This window comes from Malus sylvestris, chromosome 4, assembly GCF_916048215.2.
Source record: "Malus sylvestris chromosome 4, drMalSylv7.2, whole genome shotgun sequence".
NCBI lineage: Eukaryota > Viridiplantae > Streptophyta > Magnoliopsida > Rosales > Rosaceae > Malus > Malus sylvestris.
In genome coordinates this window covers 27,216,462-27,230,075 of record NC_062263.1, presented here as the reverse complement: position 1 = coordinate 27,230,075, position 13,614 = coordinate 27,216,462, and the positions used below count along the sequence as shown (strand labels likewise).

Sequence of the window (13,614 nt, the reverse complement as noted above, 5' to 3'; positions counted from 1 at the left end):
TTTGTCGTAATTTTAATTAAAATTCCTTTCTTGTTATAGTCTATAGATATGGAATGTTCTTCACCATTAATTTGGTGTTTGTCTACAATTCCAATATTTAATCGTTCATGTTATTCACGACACAGATTTTAGATTTATGCTTCTATCATATAGTAATTCAATCATGAGCAAAATATCTTATTAATTTCAAAAACCTACTTACACTTTATGTTTCAAACAATTTTAAACTTAATGGTTAAAAATATATAACCACGATAAAATCAACAAGCTACTCAAAACACTACACCGTTATCGTTAAAAGCCTAAAACACAAGAAATGTACTATAAAGACACTATACAAAAAACTTTTAAAATAACACCGTTCAAACAATCATTTGAAATTTATTTCCAATATTATCTCGTCTAATCATTTTTTTATAGTGCATCTGTAACAAATTTAGCATAAGTTGAAGAGAAATTTTTGAGTACAAATTGTCGACAACTTCTCCCAATAAGTATCCAACTTATGTAAAATATCCGCATTGTGAGAACCGGATGCATACAGCTGTCGCACCCAAGAATGTATTAAAATTAATTAGGACATAAGTACTTGCACCTCATCTTAAGCTTTATTATTCTATGATGTTGGTAACTCTTTTCATAAATAAAAAAAACAAATTTTCCAATCAAGCTCAGAATCTTTCATCATGTATGCCCTTTCTTTTGTTTTTATATAAAAATGTGGATCCTTTATGTCTAGTTAAATGAGATATTATATTTATGGAAAATATATAAACAACTCAAATCTTATCCAAACTCCAGAATCCAGAAAATTTTCAAACCAAGACAAAAAAATCAGGCCCACCGTCTTAGAAAACCACTCTTCCACAAAAGCCCAAACCCACGAACCCGCCAACAGATATTTTCCCACCCATCTTTTTACTATATATACCCACTCCACCACCTTTGTTTGTTCCATCAACGGCGCTCTGCCTCTATCTCCAGAAACCACTTCAAAAAATCTCAAACTGTTCTCGAATTTCGACCGTCCGATCGTTGAAGATGACTGACGTGGCAGAAAGCGAGCGGAGGATCCTCGTGGCCGTCGACGAAGGCGAGGAGAGCATGCATGCGCTGTCGTGGTGCCTGAAGAACGTTGCAGGGCAAAATTCCAAAGATACCCTTGTCCTCCTCCACGCCAAGCCCCCGCGAGCTGTGTTCACGGCTCTAGACGGCACAGGTAGGCGAGAGGACCCATCAGGTATTTTGTTGTGATTGTTGAGGTTATTTTGGGAATAGGATATGATTCAGTGGCTTTTTGTGTAATTTTGTTTGGGCTTCAGGGTATTTGTTTTCGTCTGATATTTTGGCGGCAACGGAGAAGTACGGCGCTGATGTGGCGGACTGCGTTATGGAGAAGGCGAAGAAGATGTGCAAGGACCTCCAGCCGGATGTAAGCGTCAGAATTTTGATTTCGTGAGGGTAAAATTGTCATTTTGCTTTTAGGTTTTGATCAGACGGTCGATTGTTGCCCTGGTCAGCTTAAGGTGGAGACGAAAGTAGAGAGCGGAGATCCGAGGGATGTCATTTGCCAGATGGTAGAGCGGGTTCGTGCTGACGTGTTGGTTATGGGAAGCCATGGCTATGGCGTCATCAAGAGGTGGGTCCCAAATCATGATACAGTTTTTGGTTTTTTAAGTAAACTAATCTGAACCATTTCGTAGTATATTGATTTTCTTCTTTCACTAGTAAGGACATCTAGTAATTTCCTGCACGATTTGTTAGCTCACTGGAAAATTAACAAACTTCTTGTTAATTCTTGACTATTCAAGTTGTGATCCAATCATCTGTTAAAAATGAGTTGCGTCGTTATCAGTATCTCTTAAGAACTCGATAAAATAATGTCGACAATACTTTGTATCATTCATTAATCCGACACAATGGGACATTACCTATTACCGAATTGAGTTGTTGTCGGGTCCTCTTAAGAACATATTAAGATAATAAGTTTACACGTCACAATCTTCTAAGATAATGAATAAAATACGAAAATAACACGAACACAGATTAATCGTTAGGCTTAATGTAAATGAAATGTCTTAAATTCAATTTCCATAAAAAATTAATTAGACTAAATTATTATAGCAGTTTAGATTACAAGAAAATCATTTGTCTATATTATAGAAACATATATTATGGAATTTATTTGTAATAATTAAAAATGTGGGGTTTTTGCAGGGCTTTTCTTGGGAGTGTGAGCAATCACTGTGCACAGAATGTCAAGTGTCCTGTCTTGATCGTGAAGAAGCCAAAAACAAATGCCGGGAGCAAATGACTTTGTTAATTAATCCTCTTTTTTTTTACTTTTTACCACTTTATGTTCTTCCTTTTACCCTTTCCACTTCAAAAATGTCCTCATGCTGTTAGTTTTTAATTATTAACTGAGCTAAGCAGTGAACTTTCTGTTAAAAATCTTTAAAAAAAAAAAAGTAAATTGTAGCAACGATTCTTTAACTTTAACTCAATTGGGGCAATAGTACCTTAACTAAAAATCTATTACTATTGGTCCCTTAACTCATTAAAACATGCATTTATGATCTTTCAACTAAAATTTCATTACTATTAGTCCCTTAACTTTAATTCAACTTTAATCCAATTTGAGTAATAGTCCCTCAAATTTTAACCCAATTTTAGTAATGGTCTTTCTAACCTAACTCATTGTGACAAGATTTTGCCGACGTTGATGAAAAGGACAATAACTACACGTTTTGATGAGTTGAGGGATCCTAATTGTAGCAATATGCATTTCAACATAACTTACTTTGACAAAATTTTAACGAAGTTGACAAAAAGAACCATAATTACACATTTTGATGAGTTTGGGGACCAATGGTAATGATTTTTTAGTTGAGGGATCAATGGTAATGATTTTTTAGTTAAGGAACCATTGCTCCAATTTGATTAAAGTTGAGGGACCATTACTATAATTTACTAAAAAAAAAAGACTAGTTGGTGGCTTTGCCATGACGATTTATCTTTTCAGGGTCCGAGAAACTTACAAGGGCATTTTAATCTTTTTATAGTCACCATCGTATGATTCACTAGCATTAGAAATTAAATCCATAATATACCGTGTGAAATAAAGGCATAGAATTCGTCGTCAACCATTAAATCATGCCGTGATAATTGAATTTTCTGTTGAATATTTAGATAATCCAAAACAATTGCACTTAAAGCTTTTAACACAATTAACAGGTTCCAAATTGAATTTCTGAAGGAATTGTTTTCACTAACTTCCATGACACCAAGATTAACCAAATAAATAGTTTACAAATAACACTAGTAGGAACACGTAAACACTCAAACAGAGACATTACGTGGCCGGCTTTGTCATATGATTTTGTTCGTTGGCACCAACTCTGTAGAGAGGTCAAATTTTAAGGATGGTGCTATTTCTTTGATTGGCCATACTGTTGACAATACTTGTATTTACTTTTCTTACACTACTTGTTAATTTTTGTTCTTTGATCTTCTTTAATTCATTCGATCCGATGATCGAAAATTAAAAATGTATGAGAGAAGTAAACAGGGGTATGTGGATATCACAACTGTATAAGCCTTGGTTGCGTTGAGGCTTCTCTTTGAATAAAAGTTTATGTATTAGCTAAAAAAAAAGGAATACAGAAATAAATTGACTCAAAATATTGCTCTAGTTTATGAACGGAGGAAAATCAAAAGTTACTGAAGCAGCATTGGGCTAAATTGTAGCAATAGTTCTTAAATTTTACTCTAATTTAATTTTAGTTGCTCAACTCTCATATTAATTTCTTTAGTCCTCGAACTTAACAATGTGTTGCACAATTGGTCCATTTTATTAATACCCTTTTTTTCCGTTAAATTAGGGGGTAAATTACGAACTTCAATTTAAACCTTAAAAAAACAATAGAATGAGCTAAAAGAAACTAACAAATGCGAATGAAAATATATAAATTAATATCTTAAAACAAAATGAAGGTTGGACTTTAGCAACTTGTAAATATTTGGCAATGCGATTTCAAAGTTGATAGGAGATTGAACTGTGGCTAGAGTTGAACAACTAACAAATAGCATATTGAACTACGAAAAATAATTTCTTATGTATTCAATTTTCTTACACGAAATATGACACACCCCGTCCCGAAGGAGGGCATGCTGGCCGTCACGTGAGAGTGACGTAACCATTTGCACAGTACGGAAGCTTTAATTAAACAATTTATAAGTTGATACACCCGAAGGTGAGTCCTAATTTTGTCCAATCTGTCAGAACACCGTCGAATTCCTCGTAGTCACCACACCTTTGTGATTCCTGAACCTGGAGGGGCGCAAAACCAAAATTGAGTGGGTCAGTAAAACAATTTTTTTCCAAATCCAAACATTTCTCAAAACGTTGTAACCCCTCTCCGTAAAACCTGTATACTTTCCCAGAAATGTAAAATATAAATATACATATATATTCTCAAAACTTCATTTTTACTATCTCAACATTATCTCTTTATCAATCATGCCATGCCATGTCATCTCAACATTTCTCATATTAATTATGCCATGCCACATCATCTCAACAGTAATAAGGTATGAATGCATCAACATAATCATATCAGGTGCAAGAAAGTAATCAACCGTAGGCCCTCTAATAGCCCTATACGGTTGAACCTAGAGCTCAAAATCTATCATTATCACTCTACCGGAGTCACCTCTGTGACCCGTCCGGCCTTCTGCACGCAAGTTACGCTCTAGTGCTTCTCATAAATCATCTGTGCACATAATCTAAGGTCACCCACCAGTCGGAATCTCACTAACACTCTCGCGACTGGTCTGTCGTACCCACTCCGCGTGGACTGTACGACTAGCATCTACTTGGATCCAAGGCGAGCGTGCGATGCGGTGAATACTATAAGCACTAAACCATGGTGCAGGATTTGAGCTCAATATATATCATCATCATCATAACAGTAATTAAATACTCATCTGTGCGTCCACCGCACCATTTCATACATATGCATCATAAATCAATTCTTACCTGTGCGTCCACCGCACCAATTCATACATATGCATCATATATCAATTCTTACCTGTGCGTCCACCGCACCAATTCATACATATGCATCATATATTAATTCATGCATGGCATTTCAACTCACATTTCTATATACTTTTCATATCAATTCTATGCATGGTATTTCACTTCCCGTTTTTCCACATAACTCATATGCATTTCATTTTAAACATAATTTCATGCATTTTCAATTTCTGGGAAAACGTTAAGTGTATATATATATACGGAAAACAAAACTGCCCACTCACCTGGAGTTCATCCAACAACTCCCTAGCACCACACATCAAGGCGTCACGACGATCGCCGCCTAGAATAGTAATCAAATCCAACCTCAGAATTCATATCGATAGAATATTTAACTTATATAAAATACGTCACTACGTAGTTCGATCCGGAAGATCTGCCACTCAGATTTTAAATCCATAACTTCCAGAGGTCCACAATATATCTCTAGGATAACATCCTAAAATTTCATTACCATCCAACGGTTGGATTTCCGTCAATTTCCAAAACTAAGTGACGGTTAACATTTTATATTATGGACTTACAATTCCAATTCCGGAAGATCCGTAACTCGGATTCCCAATCCGTAAGTTCCAATAATCCTCAAATATTACGTATTATAACGTATCAAAGTTTGGTGATGATCCAACGGTCGGATCATCAATTCACATTTTCACCTAAATGTGAAAACTATAAAACGTTATTTGAACACCTAACCAACAATCTTCAATAACTTTCTCATACGGTGTTCAATTTAGGTATATGAATATACCACAGTGATCTACTCGACGTCACGGACGTCGACATATTTTTAAAATAATTTTATTTTTATTTTTTATTTTTACTGTAGCACCTTCTTCTTCCTTGGGTCGCCGGACTGGTTTTTCCGGCGGCCGTTTTCTGAACAGTTTTTCAAATTGCCATAACTTTGTCATTTCTCAACGAAATCAAGTGATTCAAAAACGAAAGTTGTAGCCCTTGAAGAGACAAAGAGAATGGTACCTTGCAAAACACCTAGTTCGCCGTGGTTTGGCCGGAAACTGCCTCGAAAGCCTCGGAGGTCGCCGGAAACTGGGTATTTTTCAAATGAGTATAACTTCTTCAATACTCAACGAAATTGAGTGAAACAAAAAGGAAAGTTGTAGTACTTGACGAGACGAAGAGATTGATACCTACCTCGACTCCTAACTCGCCGGAGATTCGCCGGAAAACGCCTCGAAAGCTCCGGCCAAATTTTGAACTTGTCGATCTCCGTGTTCTTACGTCCAAAAACTTCCAACGAAGCACTCCGAGCTTCCTTGGGACCTCACTAAGCTCACTATGAGCTTGGATTGTCCTAAAAATCAACCAATTCAAAGCTCATGAACAGTACACTTTCATGGGTTTGTTTAGAATCTAGGTTTTCCGAAGTAAAACTTACCTGAAATGGATACCAACGTGATCGTGAAGTCCTCAGGATTCCAATGGTGGTCTCAAACTTGACGTTGGTATAGATTTAGGGTGGTTTTGGTGGTGGTCCGTGTGAGTTCGAAGGAGAGAGACAGAGAGAGTGAGAAATCGTGAAGGAGGAGAGAGAAAGACAGTGAACGGGAAATGAGGAGGGTTTTGAGGGATGTGGGGATCCCACGTGGTCCTTATTCCAATCTCCAAACACCAAACTTTAACATTTTAACCTAAAAATCTAAGTTCCATCCTTATTAAATTTCATTTTATTTTCAAACTTAGGAACCTAGATAATTAGCAACCTGAGCTTCACAAATTTAGTATTTCTTAAGGGCAATTTCGTTCATTCACAGCCACGAATATAATAATTTGGAACGGGCTGTGACAATCTTCCCTCCTTATAGAATTTCGTCCCCGAAATTCCAGCAACCAACCAATTCATCAACACTTATACCAACCTCGGTAAGTTTCTTTCATCCGATTCTTTTTCTCCCACGTAATTTTCTTCCACTGAATGATTCCTTCACAAAACTTTTACCATTTACTCTATCTTAACTCTCAGAACCTTCTTTTTCCAATCCAAATTCTACTTTTCTAAGGTGAACACTTCTAAAATATAAAACCATTTACCTTATATACTCGATTAGTGGCATATCCATCTGTTGATCTCTTTTGCCATTCCTGGTTACTTCAGGTTAACTTAATCACCTGAATACTTTGAGGAAACTCATCCATAGTCTCAGGGTCTACTAAAACTCTTTCTTGATCGAATCCTTCTCTACCCAGAAACATTCCATTCACAAGTCATCAAAAACCGACTCACATGACACATTTCATGATCCTTATGGCGTTACTTCGGAAACTGCACAACCAACATACTTAAGAAACTCAGCAGTTCCTTAAACCAATTCTCTTTTCCATAAAACAAATAAGTAATGTTGCACTGTCTGGGAAAGGTTGTTACTCAACACTGGAGTAAATGTACTAACTTGTTACTTAACAAGTATAACTTCTTCTCGATCTTCCATTCTTAACTTTACTTTAGTTGATTTCCAATCCACAAGAAGATAATCTTGGCAAGCGTACTAGATATTAATTCTTACTGCAGTCTTCTTATCAAGTGCTTCAGCTAGAACAAACTTTACGATCACCCTGATCGTACAATCATGTTCATTAAGCAATACAATTCACTTTCGCTGCCTCATATCAAAATCCTTCCAAGTAATGGATATTGAAGACTCTTTTGATTTGTAAAATCTTGCATTCTCACTAAAATATAATGTCTCCATAACTTCACAGCAAGGATGGTAATCGTGACTTCCAAATCACTAGTAGGGTAATTCATCTCATGAGATTCCATTTGTCGTGAAACGTATGCAATCACCCTAACATTTGCATTAGTACATATCCAAGAACATTTAATGTAACATCACCATATACCGATAATTATCGCTATCTTCTGGGAATATTAAAATACGTGCATGAGTGAGGAAATACTTCAGTTGTTGAATCCTTTGCTTACAATTCCTTCCCACTCATACATAACCTCTTTTCTCATCAGTCTCGTTAATGACAACGCAATGACTAAAAATTCTTTCACAACCATCCAAAATAGCCTGGTAAGCTAAGAAATTCCAAATCTCAATTACGACTCGTGGTTGTTCCAAATTCTCAATTTCTGCTATCCTTTAAGGATTCACTTGAATACCTTAAGCAGACATAACAAATTTTAGAATGCCACTTGATCCATTTAACTTTAGCTTTTGCTAAACTTAGCATACAACTAATGTTCTCTCAATCTTTGCTTCATTGACTTAATACGTTTACATACTCTGCTCTGGCTCAGAATATGCCAGAATATCTTCAATGGAAATGATATCAATTTATCAAGGCATTATTGGAATACTTCATCCAATAACTCATAAAACAGCATGAGTATCCATATAGCATCACCAAACTTCATAAAAACTATAACAAGTCCAGAAAACCATCTTATGATCAACGTCACTTATAATATTCAATTGGTAGTAACCAGATCTCAATTCAATCTTTGAATCTTCGCAATTACTTTTGAGCTGGTTAAATAAACATCAGTACATCACCATGGATAACGGTTCTCAATCGTTACCCGACTCCATTATCTATAATCAAGGAATAGTCTTTAAAGTCCATTTTCTTTCTCACCAACAAACTGGTGCTCCTCAACAGTGTTGTACTAGGTTGAATAAAACTTTTATCAACCAATTCTCTCAACTGAATTTCCAATTCCCTTAACTCATCATGAACCAATCTTTAACATAAATTTATACCTGGCAACAAATCAATAATGAACCTCATATCTCTGCCTGAAGACAATCCAGGTATACTTTCAGAGAAGACATCAAGAAAAGTCTAACCCTTTCGACATTATTCACACTACTCCAAACAACATCATTTAGCACCACATGAGCTAAGTATTTTTGACAGCCTTTCAAAACAATCTCTTTGCTTTCACAGCATAAATAATGGCTGAACTCACTTCACTTTGCATACTTACAAAAGTAATCTCTGGTCATCCAGATCGATGGAAAGTGACTGGTTTCCCGTAACAATCCATTTAGTCACAATTATAACCAACCACTCTAATGGAAATAATTTAACCGACACAATACATACTTTATTAATACTGAACATTCTAAATAAGTACAACACTAACATAAAATAACCTACCGGTTTGCTTGCTTAACGAATCCACGAATGAGTTATTAATATTACGGTCTGCAACCCGCAATACTGATAAATCATCGTTGTCTCGATAAGTAGGCAACCACTCACAAAGATATAACATTACTATTTTGTCACTCAATGCAAAATACATACACTCGTCTCAACTACATTTATTTACCACTCTCTAGGTAATATCATACATAATAAGAAATATATCAGCCGAAGTCAACTAGAATGACCAATACGGTTGATTCAACTCTTATCTCAATAATACGTCGGCCGGATCCACTCCGCGTGGTCGGCACGGCCGAGCCTATAACTCACCAAATATCTCTGTACTCACGGTCAATCCGACCAAACTACTAAATCCATAACTCTGCTGAATCGACACTATGATTTCATGGAAAATTGTTGAGTACAACTGATTCTAGGGACGATTCACAACTCTGTGTCCCTTCTGTTCACATAAACACATTCATTAATTTCACATTTCCCAAAGTGTTAATTTTGTACATGCTGCACAAAGTACATTTCCTTTACTCGAGACACCTTGTCTCAAATATCTGGGATTACCAGTATATCCATCACTTTTACTCTGACCAGCGACATTAAAACCTCAGCTGGAAGAATTAACTCTAGCTTCACTTCTTTCGAAGCTCTGAATCCTTCGATATTCTTGATATGACGAATCATTAACTTTATTGTCTTCTTTTAATTCCCATTCTTTTCTTATTCTTCTTTATTCTCGTTGCTCATGTTCTCAGAGTCCTCAAGGCTCAACAACATCTAGCATACTCCTGATAAGAACTACAATGGATAGTGGTCACCCAAAATACCACTTCCCTTTTTGCCACCCAGCTTAAAACAACATAACACCTCCACCAAATTAACAACAATATCTGGATGGAACGAGGCAAGTCTGAAAACTTTCTATAATATCCCTCGATCATCACCTTCCTTGTCTCATATTTGTCAACTCTTGTTTACTACCATCAATAAATGCCGGAGGGATAAACTTTTCCTTAAAAAATTTTAAATCGGCTGATTCCTCTGGTGACAACAATTAACATTCCTGTTTCCACCAGGATGCAAATTCATACCCAAAACCAGGTAGTCGTCTCGACCCACCTGTCAGAAGGAAATTTCCTTTGACTTGCATAATCTGAAACATCTTTACCAAATGGTTAAACCGTTACTTCGCTCCCTCAGGTTCATCATTTCATAAGGTGATTCAAATTCAACTCATAACCCGTCTTAAAATGTCCATTTTGATAATATACTGAATCACCATAATAATAGTTTCCCCCAAACCGCTAAATCAGGGAGACTAAATTCCTCTAACTACGTGGTTTGCTACGAGGCGGTGTAGTTCTGACAGAATTCACTATAAACTTCTCAAGATGTCCAAGATTGCAACCATGCTCTGATACCAACTGACACACCCCGTCCCGAAGGAGGGCATGCTGGCCGTCACGTGAGAGTGACGTAACCATTTGCACAGTACGGAAGCTTTAATTAAACAATTTATAAGTTGATACACCCGAAGGTGAGTCCTAATTTTGTCCAATCTGTCAGAACACCGTCGAATTCCTCGTAGTCACCACACCTTTGTGATTCCTGAACCTGGAGGGGCGCAAAACCAAAATTGAGTGGGTCAGTAAAACAATTTTTTTCCAAATCCAAACATTTCTCAAAACGTTGTAACCCCTCTCCGTAAAACCTGTATACTTTCCCAGAAATGTAAAATATAAATATACATATATATTCTCAAAACTTCATTTTTACTATCTCAACATTATCTCTTTATCAATCATGCCATGCCATGTCATCTCAACATTTCTCATATTAATTATGCCATGCCACATCATCTCAACAGTAATAAGGTATGAATGCATCAACATAATCATATCAGGTGCAAGAAAGTAATCAACCGTAGGCCCTCTAATAGCCCTATACGGTTGAACCTAGAGCTCAAAATCTATCATTATCACTCTACCGGAGTCACCTCTGTGACCCGTCCGGCCTTCTGCACGCAAGTTACGCTCTAGTGCTTCTCATAAATCATCTGTGCACATAATCTAAGGTCACCCACCAGTCGGAATCTCACTAACACTCTCGCGACTGGTCTGTCGTACCCACTCCGCGTGGACTGTACGACTAGCATCTACTTGGATCCAAGGCGAGCGTGCGATGCGGTGAATACTATAAGCACTAAACCATGGTGCAGGATTTGAGCTCAATATATATCATCATCATCATAACAGTAATTAAATACTCATCTGTGCGTCCACCGCACCATTTCATACATATGCATCATAAATCAATTCTTACCTGTGCGTCCACCGCACCAATTCATACATATGCATCATATATCAATTCTTACCTGTGCGTCCACCGCACCAATTCATACATATGCATCATATATTAATTCATGCATGGCATTTCAACTCACATTTCTATATACTTTTCATATCAATTCTATGCATGGTATTTCACTTCCCGTTTTTCCACATAACTCATATGCATTTCATTTTAAACATAATTTCATGCATTTTCAATTTCTGGGAAAACGTTAAGTGTATATATATATACGGAAAACAAAACTGCCCACTCACCTGGAGTTCATCCAACAACTCCCTAGCACCACACATCAAGGCGTCACGACGATCGCCGCCTAGAATAGTAATCAAATCCAACCTCAGAATTCATATCGATAGAATATTTAACTTATATAAAATACGTCACTACGTAGTTCGATCCGGAAGATCTGCCACTCAGATTTTAAATCCATAACTTCCAGAGGTCCACAATATATCTCTAGGATAACATCCTAAAATTTCATTACCATCCAACGGTTGGATTTCCGTCAATTTCCAAAACTAAGTGACGGTTAACATTTTATATTATGGACTTACAATTCCAATTCCGGAAGATCCGTAACTCGGATTCCCAATCCGTAAGTTCCAATAATCCTCAAATATTACGTATTATAACGTATCAAAGTTTGGTGATGATCCAACGGTCGGATCATCAATTCACATTTTCACCTAAATGTGAAAACTATAAAACGTTATTTGAACACCTAACCAACAATCTTCAATAACTTTCTCATACGGTGTTCAATTTAGGTATATGAATATACCACAGTGATCTACTCGACGTCACGGACGTCGACATATTTTTAAAATAATTTTATTTTTATTTTTTATTTTTACTGTAGCACCTTCTTCTTCCTTGGGTCGCCGGACTGGTTTTTCCGGCGGCCGTTTTCTGAACAGTTTTTCAAATTGCCATAACTTTGTCATTTCTCAACGAAATCAAGTGATTCAAAAACGAAAGTTGTAGCCCTTGAAGAGACAAAGAGAATGGTACCTTGCAAAACACCTAGTTCGCCGTGGTTTGGCCGGAAACTGCCTCGAAAGCCTCGGAGGTCGCCGGAAACTGGGTATTTTTCAAATGAGTATAACTTCTTCAATACTCAACGAAATTGAGTGAAACAAAAAGGAAAGTTGTAGTACTTGACGAGACGAAGAGATTGATACCTACCTCGACTCCTAACTCGCCGGAGATTCGCCGGAAAACGCCTCGAAAGCTCCGGCCAAATTTTGAACTTGTCGATCTCCGTGTTCTTACGTCCAAAAACTTCCAACGAAGCACTCCGAGCTTCCTTGGGACCTCACTAAGCTCACTATGAGCTTGGATTGTCCTAAAAATCAACCAATTCAAAGCTCATGAACAGTACACTTTCATGGGTTTGTTTAGAATCTAGGTTTTCCGAAGTAAAACTTACCTGAAATGGATACCAACGTGATCGTGAAGTCCTCAGGATTCCAATGGTGGTCTCAAACTTGACGTTGGTATAGATTTAGGGTGGTTTTGGTGGTGGTCCGTGTGAGTTCGAAGGAGAGAGACAGAGAGAGTGAGAAATCGTGAAGGAGGAGAGAGAAAGACAGTGAACGGGAAATGAGGAGGGTTTTGAGGGATGTGGGGATCCCACGTGGTCCTTATTCCAATCTCCAAACACCAAACTTTAACATTTTAACCTAAAAATCTAAGTTCCATCCTTATTAAATTTCATTTTATTTTCAAACTTAGGAACCTAGATAATTAGCAACCTGAGCTTCACAAATTTAGTATTTCTTAAGGGCAATTTCGTTCATTCACAGCCACGAATATAATAATTTGGAACGGGCTGTGACAAAATAAATCTTATTTTTTAGTTATTTTTTTCTTTCTCATTTTAAAATTCATCCTTAGTAATGTGGGATGAAGTTGCTAATACACCCTAAAATTTAACAGAAAAATAGATGACATTAGTAAAAATGACCAATGGTACAACAAATTGTTAAGTTAGATGACTAAAGAAACTAATATGAGAATTCAGTGAC

General features: G+C 36.8%; 1 protein-coding gene and 2 long non-coding RNA genes across 6 annotated transcripts; 1 reads left to right on the top strand and 2 right to left on the bottom strand.

Moving 5' to 3' along the window:
- The first annotated feature begins 939 nt into the window (after window positions 1-939).
- On the top strand, window positions 940-2,442 carry LOC126618928 (universal stress protein A-like protein). 2 transcript variants are annotated; one of them, XM_050287156.1, is made up of 4 exons: window positions 940-1,240; window positions 1,323-1,432; window positions 1,521-1,639; window positions 2,218-2,442. In XM_050287156.1, exons 1-4 carry the CDS (start codon window positions 1,042-1,044, stop codon window positions 2,312-2,314), a joined length of 525 nt encoding a protein of 174 aa, XP_050143113.1. In that variant the 5' UTR covers window positions 940-1,041; the 3' UTR covers window positions 2,315-2,442. The 2 variants fall into 2 exon arrangements, with proteins under 2 accessions (XP_050143113.1, XP_050143114.1); XM_050287157.1 differs by having other exon boundaries at window positions 941-1,219.
- Window positions 2,443-4,127: 1,685 nt separating this feature from the next.
- Window positions 4,128-9,548, bottom strand: LOC126618929 (uncharacterized). Of its 2 annotated transcripts, none has more exons than XR_007621913.1 (5): window positions 6,498-9,548; window positions 6,250-6,413; window positions 6,080-6,148; window positions 5,323-5,381; window positions 4,128-4,330 (listed from the first exon to the last, which is right to left on the bottom strand). It is a non-coding gene; the product is annotated as an uncharacterized LOC126618929 (long non-coding RNA). The 2 variants fall into 2 exon arrangements; XR_007621912.1 differs by having other exon boundaries at window positions 4,130-4,330; window positions 6,254-6,413.
- A 53-nt stretch (window positions 9,549-9,601) lies between these two features.
- LOC126618930 (uncharacterized) lies at window positions 9,602-13,319 on the bottom strand. 2 transcript variants are annotated; one of them, XR_007621915.1, is made up of 5 exons: window positions 13,017-13,319; window positions 12,769-12,932; window positions 12,599-12,667; window positions 11,842-11,900; window positions 9,602-10,849 (listed from the first exon to the last, which is right to left on the bottom strand). It is a non-coding gene; the product is annotated as an uncharacterized LOC126618930 (long non-coding RNA). The 2 variants fall into 2 exon arrangements; XR_007621914.1 differs by having other exon boundaries at window positions 12,773-12,932; window positions 13,017-13,318.
- Window positions 13,320-13,614: the final 295 nt, after the last annotated feature.

Coding starts and splice junctions, on each gene's coding strand:
- LOC126618928 (XM_050287156.1), top strand. CDS start 1,042: ATGACTGACGTGGCAGAAAGCGAGCGGAGGATCCTCGTGGCCGTCGAC. Junction 1,241..1,322: donor TAGGCGAGAGGACCCATCAG/GTATTTTGTTGT, acceptor TTTGGGCTTCAG/GGTATTTGTTTTCGTCTGAT. Junction 1,640..2,217: donor GGCTATGGCGTCATCAAGAG/GTGGGTCCCAAA, acceptor GGGTTTTTGCAG/GGCTTTTCTTGGGAGTGTGA.